General features: G+C 38.9%; 1 protein-coding gene across 1 annotated transcript in view; it reads right to left on the bottom strand.

The window, feature by feature from the left end:
* The window catches only part of KCNU1 (potassium calcium-activated channel subfamily U member 1), a 143,743-nt gene that overhangs the window by 112,873 nt on the left and 8,982 nt on the right, over positions 1–21,888 (bottom strand). The window contains exons 3-7 of the mRNA XM_008686625.1: positions 10,032–10,093; positions 8,840–8,930; positions 7,320–7,431; positions 6,279–6,354; positions 4,798–4,873 (exon numbers count right to left, since the gene is read on the bottom strand). Of these exons, the coding sequence (XP_008684847.1) occupies positions 4,798–4,873; positions 6,279–6,354; positions 7,320–7,431; positions 8,840–8,930; positions 10,032–10,093 (417 nt within the window). The remainder of the gene's footprint in view (positions 1–4,797; positions 4,874–6,278; positions 6,355–7,319; positions 7,432–8,839; positions 8,931–10,031; positions 10,094–21,888) is intronic.

The following is a 21,888-nucleotide window of genomic DNA, read 5'->3' on the forward strand; positions in this document are numbered from 1 at the left end:
TGGAGCAATGGTTATTTATTCTTATTTTCCACTAGCTCAGGATTATCATTAAAAAAGAAGCACTTAGAAAAAAAAGAAGCAGCACATACATGAGCACTTCATTTCAATGAGCTTAAGCACATGAAGGCTAGTGTCCAAGGAAAAGCAAACAAACAAGTTTTGCAGGTTATTCCCCACCTCCAAAAAAAAAAAAAAGTCTTTTCAGTGTTTAAAAACAAAACTCTGAAGAATATTTCCTCTGATTTCTCCGGAAGTCTTCATATTTTAAGAAAACTAAATTTATTAGATTATCTTTTTTATATTAAATAAAATAAGTAACTTAGGCAATGGCACTATACTTCATATTTGTAGTATATAAACTTATAAATATGATATATATATAACAATTGTATAATTATACAACTTTTTCCATTTTTTGGCTTTTTTTTCCAAATAGCTGACATATTTCCTGTTTTCCATTTTTATTTAGCACAAAAATGATAAAATGTTAGAGATGCCTGAGGAAAGTAGGCTTTTTGTTTCAGTCTTAAGAACTGAAACAGAAATAGAAATAACATTGTTCGATCGGGTATTTGATCACTTTTTAAAAGTGACCGCTTCTTAAGTTTTTTTTTTAAAGATTTTATTTATTTATTTGAGAGAGTGCGCAAGCAGGCAGGAATGGGGGAGGGGCAGAGGGAAAGGGAGAAGCAGACTCCCCACTCAGTGGGGAGCCCAACATGGGGCTTGATCCCAGGACCCTGAGATCATGACCTGAGCTGAAGTGAGACACTTGACTGACAGCCACGCAGGTACCCCTAAAAGTGACGTTTCTTAAATTTGATGAATAGGTTAAAGGTGTGGACTCCTATAATACCCTACTCTGAAATAAGAAAGGGATTGTACATCTATATTTAACTCCCATGGCTGGCAGTGGATTTTGTTGCAAAGTCTACTAATCTGCTTCCACTAATTTCTGGAGTCTTCACTGTTTTCTGAGACTAGTATATTATAAGGAGACCAGTTTAAACCACTCAGATTAAGTTATATATATGTATTTAAGCCATATATATATATATATAGAGAGAGAGAGAGAGAGAGAGAGAGAGAGAGAGAGATTGAAGAGTTGCTTGAGATAGTTTCAAGCTAAAACCCCATAGTGTCTTTTACAGCATCATCTCAGGACAGGGACTCAACCTATCCTGCCACAACATTTTATATAAATGAAAAGTAAATTTATTTCAACCTCGAAATCTCCTTCACAAGGTAAATCACACTTTAAGGTTTAGCTCACTCTCTTTGGGAGTATTTAGTGTTTCACCTTCTTCCNTCTTTCCCTCCCAGCACCTCTCTCACATCTGGCAGCCTCCTGCTGGCCTACTTGTCCACTCTGCTGTTCCTTCTAACCATGTGAGCAGAGACCCATCAGTCCCAGATGGGAAATAAGGTAAAGGATTATGGACCAATGTCAAGATACTGAATTATTTTCTATTTTTAACTCCTTTTCAAAACTGAAATGCTATGTTTTAAAACTTCACGTTGCTCAACTTTGGGTGAGAAATGCTATAGAGGAGGACTCGAGGATGCTCTCCCACCTCCTCTTACCTCATCACCATTTCCATGAGTTATGTTATCTTTATATTGTACATGTGCGTATAGTCTGCAACTGTAATTCCCTCAGTTATAGCTTTGTCTACTTCTAATTCATTCAATAATCTCCACCACGACTTTATATCATTGTTTCCTCTCTCCCGAGTTCCTGGTTTTAATTCATCTCCTATGTGGCTGGATTTTACCATCAAGATACATTTTTAAAAGGGACTCACGGGTGCTATTGTCTCTTGAGTACTTAATATGACAGGATGGGCTATACTTTCACACAACTTTGCAGACCCTACTCTATCACCTTTGGTATTGACTGATATTGACAAGAAATCTGAGGCTGGTTTCATGTCTCCCCCCTTATACAGACTTCGCTTTCTTCTGCTTGGATTCTCTCCTTATCCTTGAAGGTCAGTAAACTGCTCCAGAATATGGTTGGAATATATAACTTAGGGTCATTTTTCCTGGGATACAGTATACCCTTTAACCCACAGATTCAAGACTTTATTATAAAGCATTTTTCTGGTGACATTTGTCATGTCCTTTTCCTCAGTAACACTATTTTTATAGTCTGTTCAATTGACATTGCTTGGAGTACCTTTGTTCTTTTCCATGTCAGTGTTTTTGCCACAATCCTGTCCACCATGTTCCTGAACATGTTTCTGTCACATTGATTACATTTTGGTTCCCTCTAACATAGTTTTCAGCTCTCATAATACTTTTCTCTTTTTCTCTGATATCATTCAGCCCATTTTTCCAACTCCTGCTACTGATTAATAATCCTTTATTTCAAAACTTATGTATTTTCTTTGAATTCGTATTTTTAGTTTTTAAAGTCTTTTATTTGCATTTTTTCTCAAATACGGATGTATTTTGTTTCCTTGGATAAATTCTCTTGTAATTGTTATTCTTCTGTACATTAAAGAACTGTTTTTTTTTTTTAAGATTTTATTTATTTATTTGACAGAGAGAGAGACAGCCAGCGAGAGAGGGAACACAAGCAGGGGGAGTGGGAGAGGAAGAAGCAGGCTCCCAGCAGAGGAGCCTGATGTGGGGCTCGATCCCAGAACGCCGGGATCACGCCCTGAGCCAAAGGCAGACGCTTAAGGACTGAGCCACCCAGGCGCCCCAGAACTGTTGTTATACTGATGTCTCTCTGTTCTCCACCATAGTCCCTTGCTATTTCTGGTAGAATTTAAAAATGGGCACCATCCTGATTACTTTCTGGTTAATACTCACCTTTTAATGGTATCAACTTTCAGCTGAAGGCCAATAAATTTATGTGAAGATGGTGAGCTGGGGCAATTATAGCTTTCATTTTGGTTTGTCATTTCAAATATCCTCCCCCAAGAAAATCTGCCATTTTCTTTGCTCTGGGATCTAGCTCTTCTAGGTTTTCAACAGATGTTGGGGGTGACTTACAGTGGACCCCCTTACATCACAAGCCATCTGGATGCTTCTCCCTCTTTCTCTGCATGCAACCTTCACTGGAGGTCTCCTCACCTGGGTGACTAGATGCCTAACAAGGGCACATGTTCATATGATTAGAAAGGTCGAGCAAGAGACTCTGATTCAAGTGAGCCTGGTGGAAACTGTGTCCAATCCCAGAGCACATGCTATTAACAGGGAGCAGCTAGTCTTCAACTAGGACTGTTGGTGGCCTTGAGAGAGTGGATTGCCAGAACTTTGTATTTCCCCAAAGAATCCAGAAATCTGAGCTTTTATGTGAGCTCGCCATAAAAGTGAGCAAGCAATAAAAAAATAGAAGAGAAAATACAAACAAATTAGGTCAAATAAAATATGCTTATAGGCCACATTCAGCCTAAGAGCCCTTCACTGTAACTGCTACTGGAGATGAAAAAGTCCCGTTACCATGGTTTCTCCTGTAACACTCTCTTGCCTACCATTCTGCAATGACCAACAGGTTTTCAGGAGGACACTGATGACTGCTGCTCCCGGGGCAGACCCATGCACCCAGGTGCAATCCTCTAGAACCAGAATCTGCCTGTATTGCTGTGATCTTCTCTCAGGACAATTTCTCTCCTGCTTGAGGACTGAGGAGGGATGAGGCTGGTTTCAGATTTCTTAAAGGTTCATATCATGGTTTGCATTTGGTGTTTGACATTTTGCTTCTCAGTTGAAGATGGTAACTTCAATTTTTTTTCTTTTTTATTGTTAATGTTTTAATTAATTTTGAAAGAAGGACTGAAGGGAAAAGATGCCTACTATATTTTTTGTTTTGCTTTGCTTTTCTCAAAGACCTCCACTTTTAAGAGGCTATTTCAATTTCTGCATTTTTAATGACTGCTCCTCAACTGTCCTCAAGCAATAAAGTCCAAGAGTCTGTTCCTTATTTGTTGCAATCTATTTATAATAATGCCGATTATGTGAGATAAGAATGAGCCTTTCCTACAGGCAAGGAGGCAGCTATAAATGCAGACTGATTTCAGGAGAACTAAGAAAGCCTCAAAGCTCTCTTTTGCAACTCACCAGTTCCTCTCCCACAACTCTCCTGCTTCATCAGTGTGAAAATCTCTCTCTGCCTGCATTTCTTTGACTTTTTATTCTTTTGTAAAATGCTGAGACCTCTATGATGACATAGCAAAAAGATTCACCTATTGCTTATTCTTTTGAAGGGTAAGCTTGTTAGATACTTTCCTGAGAGCAAGTTTTGAAAGTTGAAAGAAGGAACATAGATACCTTGAGTGCAGGAAAAATGTATTTGTGAAAAATACGGGGGTGCAGAAGACCCACAAAGGGGAAGTAAAATGATAAACCTCACACAGTGAGACAGGAGTTCAGAAGGTTTGCCTGCATTTTTTTTTTACTTTATAATAATTTTTTATTATGTTATGTTAGTCACCATACAGTACATCCCTAGTTTTTGATGTAATGTTCCATGATTCATTACTTGCATATAACACTTTTATTTATTTATTTATTTATTTATTTTTAAAGATTTTATTTATTTATTTGACAGAGATAGAGACAGCCAGCGAGAGAGGGAACACAAGCAGGGGGAGTGGGAGAGGAAGAAGCAGGCTCATAGCGGAGGAGCCTGATGTGGGGCTCGATCCCACAATGCTGGGATCACACTCTGAGCCGAAGGCAGACGCCCAACCGCTGTGCCACCCAGGCGCCCCTGCATATAACACTTTTAAAAGAAAAGACGTTCATGCTGACCAGCAAGATTAGAGAGTTCGATGAGATGCTTACCAGGTGAATGAATCCTGCAGCTGTGAACCACGTACTGAGCACTATTGATAACAGTTTGGAAAACTTCACTGCATTGCTAGAGGAAGAAAGACAAGAAACTGTTGGGTTCTGACAGGTTCCAGAAAAACACAATACCCCGTCCTCTAAAATCTGGCTACTCTTCTGTGACAGAAGCAAGAGTACACTTAGCTGGGAGCATTATTAGAAACGCAGGATCCCAGAGCCCACCCCTGATTATGGATCTGCATTCTCTGCTTGATGCATATACACATCAGAGTCTGAGATGCCCAGACACTTGTTCAAGAACTTTACACGTTGCTGTGACATCCACTAGCCTGATAGTATATTGCCTTTAAAATAGATGTGTATCATCATAAAATAAATTTGATAGATTTTTACATTGTCTAAAGTAACGGTACAAAATGCAGCATCCTAGGAATCCCGAGAATGGGTTTGCAAAGTGGAATTCTGAGCAGATCACAGGAATGTCTTACATTGCTAAACTCCTACCAGGATCTTTGAGTGAAGGGGATCAGACAAGCTCCTATTTCCTAAGTAAAGCTCTAGAGTTTAGCTGAAATCTCAATGGTTTTCAGGTAGGGCCACCTGTTACACAAGAGTTCCGATTGCTCCATAACGCAGGAACACTTAGCAGTAAAATCCACCTGGCCTATAAAATTTGACGCTTCTAGGGAGAACATAGAGACATGGAGATTTTCAGTGGGTAACATTAAACCAAACTGCTTAAAACTTTATTTTTTTTATTTTTTATTTTTTAAAGATTTTATTTATTTATTTGACAGAGAGGCAGCCAGCGAGAGAGGGAACACAAGCAGGGGGAGTGGGAGAGGAAGAAGCAGGCTCCCAGCGGACGAGCCCGATGTGGGACTTGATGTGGGACTCGATCCCGGAACGCTGGGATCACGCCCTGAGCCGAAGGCAGACGCTTAACGACTGCGCTACCCAGGCGCCCCAAAACTGCTTAAAACTTTAGAAGTATGGCTGCTCAAGGTAGTTTGGATTTGTTTTTTTTTTTTTTGAGACATTTAGGCGGCTCTATTTTTGTAAGCAATTTCACGGCTGTTCCTGGGTACCGCATGCTCAGAGAAATTAGTCTTATATTCCTAGACAGAAGAGATGTGATTCACATCTGTGAATCAGGGCTGTGAAGCCCCTGAAATATTTTTATTTTAAATTTTTTTTTTTGAGAGGAGAGGCAGAATTAGAGTCTAAATGGACTTGCAGACTGTAGCTCTGCAACACAAAGAAGAAACAGCCTCTTTCAAGTGATGGCAAACTTCTCCGCCAGCACATGATAATACAATGGGAGTGAGTGAGTGGATAGTATTTTGGGAGCTAAGGCATTTCATGGGATTTGCACCGAAATTCTGATGGGAAATGAGCTGAAGGTTCGGTTTACATTTTAATTTCCTAATCCAAACCAGCAAGTAAGCAGGACTTAAGTCAGGGCTAGCATTTACCTGGTTCTGATGGCTTGGAGAATTTGCAGGATTTGAGGGAGTTCTAGTAGGCGCAAAGCTCGTAAGAACCGTAAACCTACAAAGCAAGCAAAAGGAGAAATCTGCCAAAAGGAGAGGGTCACTTCAGGGAGTACTCTGTGTTATAACACAATTGGGACTATTTATACTCTTCCTCTCCTGGAGATGCTCAAATACACCACACCACAGGTTGAAGAGCACGACCTCTAGTTCAAATCCTGGCCCTGACACTAAACAGCTGGTGTAATCTAAAGCAGCTCCCTTAACTTCCCTAGTTCCTCACCTGCAAAATGGGAATTATAAGTACCTACTTCGTAGGGCTGTTGAGCTAATAATAGAAAGCATGCGGAGGCATGGCTCACGGAGAATCAACACTACTCAACATTTTACTCTATTGAACTCCTCTTTAGAACAGGCAGTCAGTTATTTATAAACCACTTAAACTGACTACAGAATCTTTACGATCTGCTCCTCAGTTTTCTCATGATGTTTTGCTCTACGTAGTTTGAGACTTGGGACGGCAAGGAATATTCGATAGGTAATAGATGATAATTAAAAATTCCATAAAAACTGATAAAAGCCACATAATGCTCACGCACTGTCCATACACCCACATCACAGACAAGATAATTAATTAAATAAATCTCTAACATGTCATAGCCTCTCCAGACAGATGATCTAGAGCTTTTAAAGACCCAGGGAGACTTTTCATCTCTTCCAGCCCATGTGGGATTCCAGCATAAAGGTGCTGCAGGGGGATGGGATGTTTGGGCCTCGCCTCTCAGGCTGTGGATGAGCCAGTCCGTAAACAATAACAACCACGGTCACCCACTCTGCATCATGTACTGAGGCTAAAAAAAAATAATAAGTTCTGAAAATATATTACAAAACCATATAATCATGACCAGAAATTTTTAAAATGGCATTTAGGCTTTAAAGGAAAATGAAGGATACTTACGAGTGAAAGTGGAGGATTTTTTTTTTTTTAATAGAGATTGCTCCCGATTCCCACAACACACTTACCTAGCCAATTACTCTTCAAATAATAAGAAATAAAGGTTGGTGGAATGGTAAAGATGTCTACAATGGAATTCATCTCCACCCAGAACTTGATCTTGTCATCAGCTGCCACAAACTATGAAATAGAAACACAAGACTCCAAATTCTGTTACCCTCGACAATTTAAAAATGAACATAAGAGTGGCTTCATTCAGCTACGTTTTACTCATGCACCAAAGCTTTGATCTCATTCTATTATAAACATACATACATATACATACACATACGTATACTTAGATAGCTACATACATAAATATATATTAGTATAGATATACAGATACATATATATTTATTACATATAAGGACAGTAACTGTAGTGGGTGTTCAATAAATGTACGTGAACCCATTTTACTCACCAGGTCTTAATTCTCACACTTCAGAATAAACACTTTGACCTTCCTGCTGCTCCTGGAACTTTCTGATATATATAATTGCATAGATAAAGCCTCCTATTTGTGAGTCTCCTATTTGTGACCAGTGAAGATTTAGGATGGCCTTCAGTGGAAAAAGTACAACTATCTAGAAGCTTGGCTGGCCAGGCCCTGTATCTGAGCTTCCCTATTTAGATTAAGAAAGTAAGCATTTCCGGGGCATCTGGGTGGCGCAGTTGTTAAGCATCTGCCTTCAGCTCAGGGAGTGATCCCGGTGCTCTGGGATCGAGGCCCACATCAGGCTCCTCCGCTAGGACCCTGCTTCTTCCTCTCCCACTCCCCCTGCTTGTGTTCCCTCTCTCACTGGCTGTCTCTCTCTGTCAAATAAATAAATAAAATCTTTAAAAAAAAAGAAAGTAAGCATTTCCAAGGGAGATTACTATAAAAAGATGCTGATGATCAGTGTGGTCTAAGCTTTGAAGGAAGATCATATACACACACAGACATTATAAATGTATATATACACATATACATACATATATACACATGTATGTACACATATACACACACACACATACATATACACACATACAGTCTCCCATAAACAAGGGATGGATAAATATAATGAAATCTAGATTTAGGATGGATCGTCAATAAATACCTGTGGAATGGGAGAACTATTTAATAAATAAGTATAACAAAAATGAAACAAAGATATACAAGTATTTTGTACAGTTTTATGTCACATATGCCATCATTGGCATCAGTGGAACCAATGACATTTTCAGAGGCTATTACTCAGGTTTGCTAGCTTGTGGTTATTAGTAAAGCTTTCTCAGTGGTGGGTGGGAAGCCAATAAGAATAGTGTGACAGGGTGATGACATTTTAAAAAGAATCACTTTCATGTGCATTGGGATTTTTGGCCTAGATACGGTTTCAAGAGCAAGAGAAAGTTTTCATGCCTCTTTATACGTTGGACAATTTAGGGCACAGACCCTCTAGTTTTAGAGCCTGAACACATAGGCAGATTGTACAACTAAGGCACATACAGACCTCTTTGGGTTGCACCTGTTGTGTTCATCTGTTTACTCCCACTTTCCATAGATACTTACTCTCAACCCAAAATAGAAACTAAAGAACATATTGAAAGTCAAATCAATAGGGATGGTTTTGTCTTCATACGAAGAACAGCTTCCAACAGGGCTGGAAAAGAAACAGGAGCAAGGTATGAAATGTACATTTTAAAAGCTCTGACTATACAAGATCAAATGAAGAGAAAGAGTAGTCAATGTTCTATTTACTCTCATGAGTGGTTAATCCAAGACAATTAAATTCACATCATAAGGAATTACTTTTCTCTTGGAAGGAGAGGTATGCACAAACAAAACCACGGACTGCGCATGGAGCTGAACCTAACAGGACAGTTACCTGTTCTTCCTTTCATAGAGCTGATGGCTTCCATTTCTGCCTTACCAACGAGGACTCAGAGGCATAGCGATTATGCAGCTCTTCTTGATTTGCAAAACCATCTACCCAGCCAGGACATTTGGCTTCCGTACCCCTCTGATACAGAGCTACTCTAAGTCAAACGGATTGATCTGAACCCAAATGTAAGGGTGATTTCCTAAAAGATCAGTAAGGAGTTCACAAAACAAAGGGTGCTAGTTTCCCTAGGCTTTCTAAAATTGCCTGACTTCAGTAGCCCTGTAATCCTAACTTTACTTCAGCTGGAAATCCAATGTAATTCCCAGCTGATCGGTGTGATTAGATTGGGTTGTGTCCAAAAAACCATTCTAACTTGGGCACAGAAGAAGAGAATGGCTTTAGAGAAGAGCAGACAATAACGTGCTCCTTTATCCTAGGTGAGGTCTAGCATTTTCCTTTCTCAAAACCATCCAAAGTCGTTTGAAACCTATGAGAAACCCTGAAACAACTACAGAACTTCTGTTTCAACACTTAGGGACTCCAAAGTCATAGAACACCCTCCTAAGTGGAGACCCAGGGACCAAGGATGGAGACCACAGCTGGAGGCTTCCAGTCTCAGAGATTCTAGAATAGACCTGTGTACAGAATCCCAGCCACTACCAATGCACGATGATAGGATACCAGGGAAACTCATGCATTTTTTTGTGGAATTGGGTGTAGTACTTCTTGGGGCGGAGGGGGGGGAACACTTATCCTTTTTTATGAGCTTGTGTGTGTGTATGTCTAAAAACATGGTAAGCATTACTCCTGACAGAAAATTCCAAATTAGTTGGCAATCTACTGACAGAGAGGACAAGGGTGACTGGGGATTTTACTCACTCAGAAGAGTTGATGAAATAGATTATAAGAGACCCAATGCTTAGTACAAATACAAGGATCACCTGGAAAGAAAAAAAAAAAAAAAGGAGGACCAATGTACAAATCATTTTATTAACATATAGATGAATAAACAAACCCAACACAATTGTGTTTTTTCTTTTAACCTTGCCTGTATATATGTAGCCATTTTTCACACATTCATTTATATTAGCATTCATTCATTGAAGAAAAATTGGTTGGAACTTTACTGGGTATTCAGTAAATGACATGCACCCACTCATTTTACTTATATAATTTTAATTCCCACATACTTTAGAATGAACAGCTTGTCCCTCCTACTGCTCAAAAGGCTTCTGATCTCAAGAAGTCCTATCATTTATTCATTCCTTCACTCATCAAACATTTATGAAGTGCTTAATATGTGTTACATACTTTGTTACATGCTGGAAATGAGTGTTATTGGATATTGGCTTTGGACTTGAATTGCCTGTGATACTGGAGAAGAAACAATCCCAACAAGCCCATTTAAAGGATGGTCAGGATTTTGACGGGAGGGAATGTGCTATTAAGTGCGGAAAAGAAAATGAGTGCATTAAACACAGCAATGTGCTTGGTTTGTCAAAGAAGCAGAGCTGGTGGAATGTAATCAGAAATTAACCCCTTCAAAACCCTCAAGGCATTTGGATGAAACCTTCTGTAGCCCCCATGACTTTTGAGGTCAACTTAAGGTAACCAAACATTCTTCTGGTCATTCCTAGTTTCTGAGCCATTTGTTTTTTTATGTTCAGTCCAGTGTAGTATTGGTAATGCTAATAATAAAACTGAATTTTATTTATAATTAAAGCTTTACTCCCTTTTCACCTCAGGTGTTCCTTGGGCAGGTTACCTATACTGGGGAAAAGGGTTGGTTTCCTCTCTATTAACCCTTTCTGAGTTTTTATTTCTAGTTGCCCACTGACTCTGGCCTCTCCAGAATTGTAGTTCAGTGTCACAGAGTGAACAGAAGAGGGAGGTCAGAAGAGGAAATGCTGGACTTGACTGCTGTTGGATCGCTAGGTTCTCACCCTGGGGCTCTGGGAATGGGAGGTGTTTAATGCTTCCTTGTATGGACTGTTGCATTGTTTTTGGAAATACCAATTCAATTCATATTCAAATTCAACAAGCATTTTTTTAGTACCTATCATGAGCCAAATATTATTCTGGTGATTGGGATATATCAGTGAACAACATATATGAAGATCCCTGCCTTTATGGATATTACAGTCAAGACAATAAATAAAGACAACTAATATGTAACTTGCATGATATGTTAGCAGTTACATTCTAGGAAAAAAGTTAAGCAAAGTAAAGGGGATCAGAAATGCAAAGGGGGCAGGGAGAAGGGTTGCAGTGGGGATAATTCTTTTTTTTTTTTTTAAAGATTTTATTTATTTATTTGACAGAGATAGAGACAGCCAGCGAGAGAGGGAACACAAGCAGGGGGAGTGGAAGAGGAAGAAGCAGGCTCATAGCAGAGGAGCCCAATGTGGGGCTCGATCCCATAACGCCGGGATCACACCCTGAGCCGAAGGCAGACGCTCAACCGCTGTGCCACCCAGGCACCCCGCAGTGGGGATAATTCTTAATCACTAAGGGTCCCATTTGCAGTTCCCTTGAATTGGGTGGAAACATGTGCTCAAACTGGTTGCTCACAACTTTTCTCAGTACACCTCACATGCCTTTATTCTACCGGGACCCGTACCCCTCCAGATGCCTACTTGAGCTGGTAAGAGAAGACTCTCACATGTGACCCTAATCTGTTCCCTGGAAAAATTCAAGTATTCTTTGCCTCAACAAATAGCGGAAGGACAGATTATTTTCTGTATGACAACTTCTGCATAGAACAGCTAGCTCAATGGCCCCTTATCACAAATGAGCCAGATGTCAGTCCTCTATGTCCCCAGCGTTCCAAGAGATGTAAACTGAAAATTATGAGTGGTACCTCTTAAGCCTCTTTCCTTAGGCTTGACATGAGACAAAAGCACTCCCATACCTCTGGCACAACAGAACTTGTTCTAAAAAATCCTCTTCTATTTCCAACTTCGCTTAATTTTTTTAACATTTTTATTTAAGTTCCTTAATCCCCATCATCTATTTCGTCCATCCTCCCCACCCACCTCCCTCTGGTAACCATTAGTTTGTTCTTTATAGTTAAGAGTCTGTTTCTTGGTTTGCCTCCTCTTTTTTTCCCCCTTTGCTTGCTTGTTTTGTTTATTAAATTCCACATATGAGTGAAATCATATGGTATTTGTCTTTCTCTGACTCATTTATTTCACTTAGCATAATACCCTCTAGTTCCATCCATGTCACTGAAAATGGCGAGATTTCATTCTTTTTTACGGCTGAGTAAATATACACTACATGTATACTACATCTTCTTTATCCATTCATCACTTGATGGACACTGGGACTGTTTTCATAATTAGGCTATTGCAGATAATGCTGCTAAAACAATGGGGTGCATGTATCCCTTTGAATTAGGTTTTTTTTTGTTTGTTTGTTTGTTTTTGTTTTGGTAAATACCTAGTAGTGCAACTGCTGGATCATCGGGTAGTTCTATTTTTAACTTTTTGATGAACCTCTACACTGTTTTCTAGAGTGGCTGTACCAGTTTGCGTTCCCACCAACAGTGCAAGAGGGTTCCCCTTTCTCCACATCCTTGCCAGCACCTGTTGTTTGTTGTGTTGTTGATTTTAGCCATTCTGACAGTTGTGAGGTGATATTTCATTGTTGTTTTGATTTGTATTTCCCTGATGATCAGTGATGTTGAGCATCTTTTCCTGGGTCTGTTGGCCATCTGTATGTCCTCTGCCCATTTTTTTTTTTAAGATTTTATTTATTTATTCGACAGAGAGAGAGACAGCCAGCGAGAGAGGGAACACAAGCAGGGGGAGTGGGAGAGGAAGAAGCAGGCTCATAGCGGAGGAGCCTGATGTGGGGCTCAATCCCATAACGCCGGGATCACGCCCTGAGCCGAAGGCAGACGCTTAACCACTGTGCCACCCAGGCGCCCCCCCTCTGCCCATTTTTTAACTGGATTATTCGTTTTTCAGGTGTTGAGCTTCATAAGTTCTTTAAATCACTCACTATGATCAAGTGGGATTTACTCCTTGGTTATAAGGGTGGTTCATTATTCGAAATCAATCAACATGATACACCATATTAATAAAAGAAAGAATAAGAATCATATGATTATTTCAATAGATGCAAAAAAAGCATCTGACAAAGTAAAATATCCATTCGTGATAAAAACCCCCAACAAAGGTTTAGAGGGAACATACCTCAACATAAGAAAGGTCACATATTAAAAACCCACAGCTAATATCATCCTCAAGGGGGAAAAAACTGAGCACTTTTCCTCTATGGTCAGGAACAAGGCAGGGATGTCCACTCTCATCACTGTAATTTAACATAGTACTGAAAGTCCTAGCCTCAGCAATCAGACAAAAAGAAAGAAAGAAAGAAAGAAAGAAAGAAAGAAAGAAAGAAAGAGAAATAAAAGGCATCCAAATCATCAAGGAAGTAAAACTTTCACTATTTGCAGATGACATGATACTCTCTATAAAAACCCAAAAGATGCCACCCAAAAACTCCTAGAACTGATAAACGAATTCAGTAAAGTCACAGGATAAAAACCAGCGCACAGAAATCTGTTGCATTTCTATACACCAATAATGAAGAAGCAGAAAGAGAAATTAAGGAATCAATCCCATTTAAAATTTCACCAAGAACAATAAGATATCTAGGAATAAACCTAAGCAAAGAGGTAAAAGACCTGTACTCTGAAAACTATAAAATACTGATAAAAGAAATTGATAACGACACAAAGAAATGGAAAAACATTCCATGTCCATGGATTGGAAGAACAAATATTGTTAAAATGTCTATACCACCAAAGCAATCTACACATTTAATGCAATCCCTACTGACACACCAACAGCATTTTTCACAGAAATAGAATATAATAAACAATCCTAAAATTTGTATGGAACCACAAAAGACTCCAAACAGCCAAAGCAAACTTGAAAAAGAAAAGCAAAGCTGGAGGCATCACAATTCTGGACTTCAAGTTTTATCACAAAGCTGTAGTAATCAAAAAGTATGGTACTGGCACAAAAACAGACACACGGATGAATGGAACAGGATAGAAAACCAAGAAATGAAGCCACAAGTATATATTAAATTAATCTTCAACAAAGCAGGAAAGAATAGCCAATGAAAAAAAAGATAGTCTCTTCAACAAACAATGTTGAGAAAACTCGACAGCAATATGCAAAAGAATGAAACTGGACCCCATTCTTACATCATACACAAAAATAAATTCAAAATAGATTCAAGACCTAAATGTGAAACTTGAAACCATAAAAATCCTAAGGAGAACACAGGCAGTAACCTTTTTAACATGGGCCATAGCAACTTCTTTCTAGATAGGACTCTGGAGGAAAGGTAAACAAAAGCAAAAATAAACTGCTGAGACTTCAATAAAATAAAATATTTCTGCACAGCTAAGGAACCGATCAACAAAACTAAAAGACAACCTGTGGAATGGGGGAAATATTTGCAAATTATATATCTGATAAAAGGTTATTTTCCAAAACATACAAAGAAACAACTTGCCCTAATTTACATATAACTGGGTAAGAAGCTAAGAGCTTCAACTGGTTTTCTTCCAACTGCTTTGTAAGTGGCAATGTTGCAGCTTAATACCTGACAATTACTGGCATCTATTTCTTTGGGGTCTCAGCTTTCACTATAAGTTCCACTTAAATATCTACATTAAGTGTCAACAGAGATATTACTAAGTTTGTGGGTCTAACTGCAGTTAGAAACGTATTTTGCAGCTCAGGACAGATGTTGGGAGTGGATATGTGGAGATTATATACATATAATTAATAGTTGCCATGAAATCTTTTTCTGTTCTTTACACATGATTTTTTTTTCTCTCTTTCTAAGTGATTCTTCAAGTATAAATCATACATTGACAGGCTTCCAGGAAGATGATGGCAGGCTATATGTTTACAATTCTCCAAACCACAGATATTACCCCCCCGCGCCGAAAAAGAGAAAATTTTAGTTTCATTGAAACTAAGAACACCACCGATCTCATGCCACAAACGAAAAGAATATTATCCAGAAATAATATATAACAAACAGAAAAATGTATACCCAACCAAAAGCAGGCACCAGGAGCTAGCAGCTTATGAACACTGTTCAGTGAGTCAAGCAAATATAGGAGGAATTCCAAGAGGACATGTAAATTTCTCTTGGGTTGGAGAGGCAAAATCTGGAAGCAATGGCTGTTTGGGGGTGGGGGCGGGGGGGGTAGAAAGCCCCCCACTTGAGCCCATAGACTGAAGATGAAGCCACAAAGCCAGAGGGGCCTGGGGGAGACTGCCACCATACAATTGCTGATGGGGGACCTCTTGGCTAGCCGCAGCAACACTACTTTTCCCAGAAGCACCTGGGAAAGCAGTCAGAGAGAAATAAACTGAAAAATGTGAGACCCAGGGGCGCCTGGGTGGCTCAGTCCTTAAGCTTCTGCCTTCGGCTCAGGGCGTGATCCCAGCGTTCTGGGATGGAGCCCCGCATCGGGCTCCTCCGCTGGGAGCCTGCTTCTTCCTCTCCCACTCCCCCTGCTTGTGTTCCCTCTCTCGCTGGCTGTCTCTCTGTCAAATAAATAAATAAAAATCTTTAAAAAAAAAAAAAGAAAAAGAAAAATGTGAGACCTGGTCCAGACAAAGCCTTGTTTGTGGAGTTACTGGCCATAGTATTATCCCCTGTGTTTGTCTGTGTGGAAAAACACACAGTAAATTGGGACGGATTTCCACAATGGGGCCCATTTAGTTGGTGGATAGTTATGCGCGTATCTGTGGAACACAAACAGCCGCCGACACAATAAACGAGGGACACTGAATACTCTAATATTAGCGAACAACAGAAAATGCCATTTACATGGGAAGTATACGAAAATGGGAGGCTCAAGCAGAGAAAAGAGATAAAATGACCTCCGATGAAAGCATTAACATAGAACGTGTAATTAAACTTTGTCAAATTACAATTAGTGTTCCTAGTGAGATTCTAAAAATCTGTTTAACAGCACTGGAGGACTGGAAAGGTAAAAGGAGATGGGGATAATATAGAGACAGTAAATGAAAGAAGCTGCACCCTGAAAGTCTGGCTGGGAGGGAGACTAATGAAAAAACATCAGGATTATCAACATTAGCATCTTAAAAGAGGTGCCCGTGGGAGTTGAGTTTCAGACCTTGGAGGAGAGGTCCTAGGTGACCTGACTGATGGTGGGACCTCTGAGATGTTGTGAGCCTGGTTCTGGCAGTGTTGGAAAAACTGGGACGCATGTAATTGCTAGGCCTGGCCTCGTCTCACAAAGCAGAGGGGAGAGGGTGGATTTGGAACTGAGAGACATGAGCTTCATATCTAACAGACAGCCTTAAGTGCTAGAAGATATTGGAACAACTGCATTTACAGAGATTTTAGGAAAAAGGATGGAAAGCCAAAAATTCTCTACCCCAAAAAACTGTTTTTCACCAGTGAGATCAAGGAAAAAAAATGTTTTTGGGCATTCAAGGTATGAAAGTATACCCGTCACAACTTCCCTTGCAAATGGATATGGGAAGTCTCAAGAAAAAGAAAACATTCAGAAACAGAAAGCATATATGTAAGAAAAACTGGTGCCTAATGAAACTGATAAAATTAACTTTTGACTCTAAAGCAAATATGAAGGAAAAACTCTTATACCAGATATATAATGCTAAAAACAAACAAAAAAACACAATAGCAATCTGGAACTGAATGTTCAGGTTCTTTCAACAATTTCTGGAAGGAAGGAGGGGTGGTAATGGCGAAAAAACATGCCAAAGATCTCACGCAAGAAGAGGATATAGATATAAAACATGCCGAGATACACAGAGGAAATATAGAATGGGAAATTTGTTCAGAACTTGATTTACCTCATATGTCTATGATATCCTATTAAAAATGGAATTACACAAGTCAAAATATGTAAGAAAATAAATAAAAGTAATAAAAATTAACAAACAAATAAAAATATCAGCCAGTGGTCAATGCTTAGTATACCCTGAATGGTTTACATGTATTTTCATATAATTCTCCCTACAATACTCTGAAGGAGGTTATTCATATTGTATGAATGAAATCCAATTTAGAAAAATTAATTTGCCCAAGATGACACAGTAGGAAGTGGAGGAGCCAGTGTTTGACTCTGTGTCTCTCAAAAAAACAGTCACCATGTAATTCTGGTCTCTCCAGTAAGATAAGGAACTAAGGCTGTGACAGAGCTCTTAGCTGCCTAATACCCATTTTCCTTTTCTTTGCTAACTTATCTCCCATTTGTTTTTTCAGGCCACTTATATTTAGATAGTCTATTATGCAGCAAACTCAATCTCTAAGTATTATGAGGACCAATGAAACAAATCATCATAAAGGAGAATAATCAAATTTCCCTGGTAAATTAACAAATAAAATGTATTCTTAAATCAATAAGAGAACAGAAATCCAGCTCCATCATATTTATAGGAGACACATTTAACAGGAAATTAGGCAAAAAGATTGACAGGTAACTGGGCAAAGATATCCCAATCAAGTATGAATAAAATGAAAGCAAAGTTACATGCTAATGTTGTATTCAAAACTATTCAACCAAAAAAAAAAAACCCACTAACTGTGACAATAATATTTCATATAGATAAAAGGCACAATCAAGCAGTAAGATTTAATAGGTAACTTTATGCAGTGATTGATATTATATAAAATATATAATTTAAAATGCGTTGGAAATGCAAGATAGTTGATAAAACTACAAAATTATAAATGAAAACTTTTGACATGTCCCTTTCAATCAATCAGCAAATAATTAAGGATATGGAAAATACATATAACAATTAATAGTGCTTATATATCAAACATAATACATATTCTTTCAAAAGTCAATGGAGCAATAAAAATTGAACATGCACTAGGCGATAATGAATCTCATATAAACTTCATAAAAATAATAAACTTCATTAACCAGAAGTCATAAAGGTAGTGATATTCTTGGACTATAAATTTTACCAAAGTAGAAAAGACAGCCACTCTATACCAGGAAACAAAAGCGTATGGCATTCCTCCAAATAGATCATGAATCAAACAAGAAATCAAAATTAAAATTTCAAACAACAAGACGAATTAGGTACTCATAAAAATAATAATAATACTTGCTAAAGTCTATGCGATATGGCCAAGGAAGTACTCGGAGGAAAAATATTTGTAAAACAAATTCCGCTCAAGCTGGAAAGATTACTCGGCCACAGAGCACCGGCCTCGGGAAGAGCTGCGCAAGGGCTGCGCAAGCGCAGTGGGCCCCGGGGCTGGGCATGCGCAGTGCTGTCCTGCGGCTTCAGGTTAAGCCACGCGAGGCCCCGTTGCTGTGGTCCTGAATACAGGGATCCCCAGATTGATAAGGCCCCGTTGCTGTGGTCCCGAATACAGGGATCCCCAGTTTGATAAGGAGTGTTACCGCAGACCTTTAGCAAGCTGAGGAGGAAGTATGAGGACAGCTCAGGAAGACTCAGATCATCAAACTGGCCCAGCAGCGAAAGTAAATTGTGTTTGGAGACCCAGTGACCAGTAAATTGACGAATAGGAGGAAACAAAATACTGGCCAGAACCCTCACGACGGAGACATGGGAAGCTCTGCAAAGGGAGCCGATTGAGCAGCGGTGCGCTGCTTTTACAGAGGGACAGCCAACCATCGACCATAACTCGTGGACAGCCTTCCACCAGGCCCTAGAAATCCCAGAGCCTGTGGGGGGGCTGGTATCCATCCTCAGGAGTAGCCGTTTCTGCCGGGCCCCTGCGCCGCAAGCTGACCGGTGTGGCCTCTTCCTGACCTGGCATGCTGGGAGAAGCAGCCCCAGCGGAGAATGGGGCCTGAGAAGCCATCGCACAAGCTGCTAGTGGCTTTCCACAACCACGCCAGGTGATGAAGGGGAAACATGAACCCAAGATGGTGGAGGCCGCCGCCCCCTGGCCTGCCGCTGCTCCTTGTAGAGGGAGGGTAGAGGCTCCAGAAGCAGCCCAGGGCCCTCTGCTGTGAGAAACAATGTGAGCAGCTGCCACGTTGAAAAAGAGCCTGTGGGTCAAGGATGTTCCTTTAAGGGCAGGCTTCACAAGGTGGAGCAGTATCTTTAATGCTTATTAAGACATTGAGGTTGAACTTGCTCTCCCTGCCTCCTCTTCTTTCCAAGGGGAAACATGGCGGTTTGGGGATTTCTCCCAATAAACTCAGGGTCCATCCAGTCAGCTCTTTCCCAGGTTTCGGGTAGACTTTTGGATGATAGGAAAAGAAGCAGGCTTGGTATCAGAAAAGGTTTATTTAAAAAATCTCCCTTGAACTAGTGGGGTAGCATGTTATGTAGTATCATCATTCATTAAAACTGACTTGGGGGGATGAAATTAAAATAATTGGGAAAAAACGGGGTATTGAAATTAAGGACAAGAAAGATATTAATTATACATATGTGTATATCATTGAAACTAATGAAATATAGAAATCTCCAGCAAGACTAAATGAAATCAAACGAGAGGGGCATGGCCCATCACAAGAGAGGAATGGTGTGAATTAGGTATAGAGAGAAAAGAAAAGTGTTCTTTCTAACCAAAGTTAGAGTTCAGTCTGTAGAGCAGTCAAGGAGACCTTCAAAATTGCATTCCTTCTAGTGGCTCCTTTTCCTTGGAAAGTGACCTCTGGTTTCAAAAAACAAATCTTTTCGTTTAAAACTAAGGAGGCTATATTATTTATTGTGCAAATACGTAATCTTCTAGGAATGAAAGTAACTCTTTTAACAGACCAGGACAACTGGCAAAACCCTGACCTTATGATCATCATGCTTATAATGTATATTATCGTGTTGATTCAGTAATTACTGCTTAACCTGTGTGTGTGAAACACCTGGGAAAGCATATTTGTAGTATCAAGATAGGTGCAAGAAACTGAAAGATCTAAATTTTCTGACACCAGTCTCTTAAATTTTTAATTCTTCTAGATTGAATTATTAAATTGTTAATGCACATTTGTTAAAACAACTATACTACAAATTCTGATAATCATTTTCAAACACAGGTAGTAAAACTGTATAGGAAATTTATCCAAATGAGGTAGATTTTTTTCCAATTAATTCTTTAAGGATATTACTTGTTGCTAGAATGAGATAGGCTTGAGCATCAATTTTAATCACTTTTTTTGTTTATAGAGGCAAGCACTAAGTATTGTTTATAAAAATATTAATAGTTATATATGTATTATATGCTAGGCATACATGTATATTTACTTAACTGGTAACTCATGTAATAATTATGTTAATTCATTCTCATATTAGCTCATTTAGTCATTGAAATAAATGACAAATAGTATTTTTCATTCCCATTTTATAATTTTTGTGTTTTATTTCTCTGTGCATCAGATTCCTCATAATCAAAAAGAGGTCATGATAATACCTCTGTTTTGTAAAATGGATTTTAAAAGAGTGATGGGAGTGGAGAACTGGTGCGAGAAGTCCTCAAGTAAATCCATTTTAGGAAATAGCACCCGTGAAACTTGGAGAACTGATATAGAACAAAGCTGGCCCTTCGGAAATCTTTTGGAGCACCCCTACCCCACTTTTCCAGAATATATTCCAATTTGAAGACACAAGAGATCAGTTAACTAACCTGAATTCAGATCTAATTTTGCCTTCACTGGCTGCATTAGCCATTCACTTAACTAGTCTCCACAAAAAAACGGCCGCAAGAAATAACAAATTTTATTATTTCAAAATTTGAATTTTATAGATACAACTTACGGGGAAGAAGAGTTGTCTTAAGTCACCTAAACACCCAAAGAAAATATATCTGAGAATGTTGCTGAGGATCTTGAGGTTTGAAGGAAGAAGCGTGTAGCAGTGGATGGAGATAAGGGTAAGAAAGAAATGAATTTTTTACTGTGTCCTTTTTGATATTTTTTGAATATTGTGCCATGTGCATGAAAAGACAATGCAACCATGCACAAATAAACAGTGTGAATATTGTCTAGTGTCTCCTGCCAGTTTTTTCTTTATACATATGATAAAGATGTCTGAGGCATGGTCTCATACAAAATAAGTCCCTGATGCTTGATGGTATATTAAATATAAAATATGAAGTAATGGAAGAAAATGGAAAATAAAACATAAAGATACAACTCATCCCAAGGTGATAGAAAAGGTTTTTAAATTTTATTTTTTTTTGCATAAACAATTGATGTAAAGTATGAAGTAAGAGACTGGTTTTTATGGTTTTTTTTTTTTCCCTAAGAAGTATCACTGAATTATGAAAATGAGCAAAGCCCAGCGAAATAAATTTTTATTTAGTCAGTTTTCCCAGCATTATTTTTGAAATATTTTTTCTCATTTCCAAACAAATTGTGATGCTTCCTTTGCTCATTTAGTTGTTCTGTATACTAAGAATTGACAACTGTTGCTGTAGCTAAGGGCTTATTTACAAATTTACGGAAAGGATTACGTATTCACAGAAAAGATTACACACTTATGGAAAGGAGTTAAAACAGTATACAAAGACACGTAAAGTGCTGGGTTACCTGAGAAGATAGAAGCAAGGGAAGATGGGAAAACAGAATTTGGACTTAAAATGGTGCCTAGAATGATGCCAAAAGTAGGTACATCTATTAAAGATAAGCTATAATTTTAGTTCTGAATGTTCTAGCCATCAGAGCAACAGAAGAACATAGTCAATAACACAATTAACTACAACCCTTCTGCTCGGG

The sequence above is a fragment of the Ursus maritimus genome, unplaced genomic scaffold, assembly GCF_017311325.1.
Source record: "Ursus maritimus isolate PB19 unplaced genomic scaffold, ASM1731132v1 scaffold_28, whole genome shotgun sequence".
Lineage (NCBI taxonomy): Eukaryota > Metazoa > Chordata > Mammalia > Carnivora > Ursidae > Ursus > Ursus maritimus.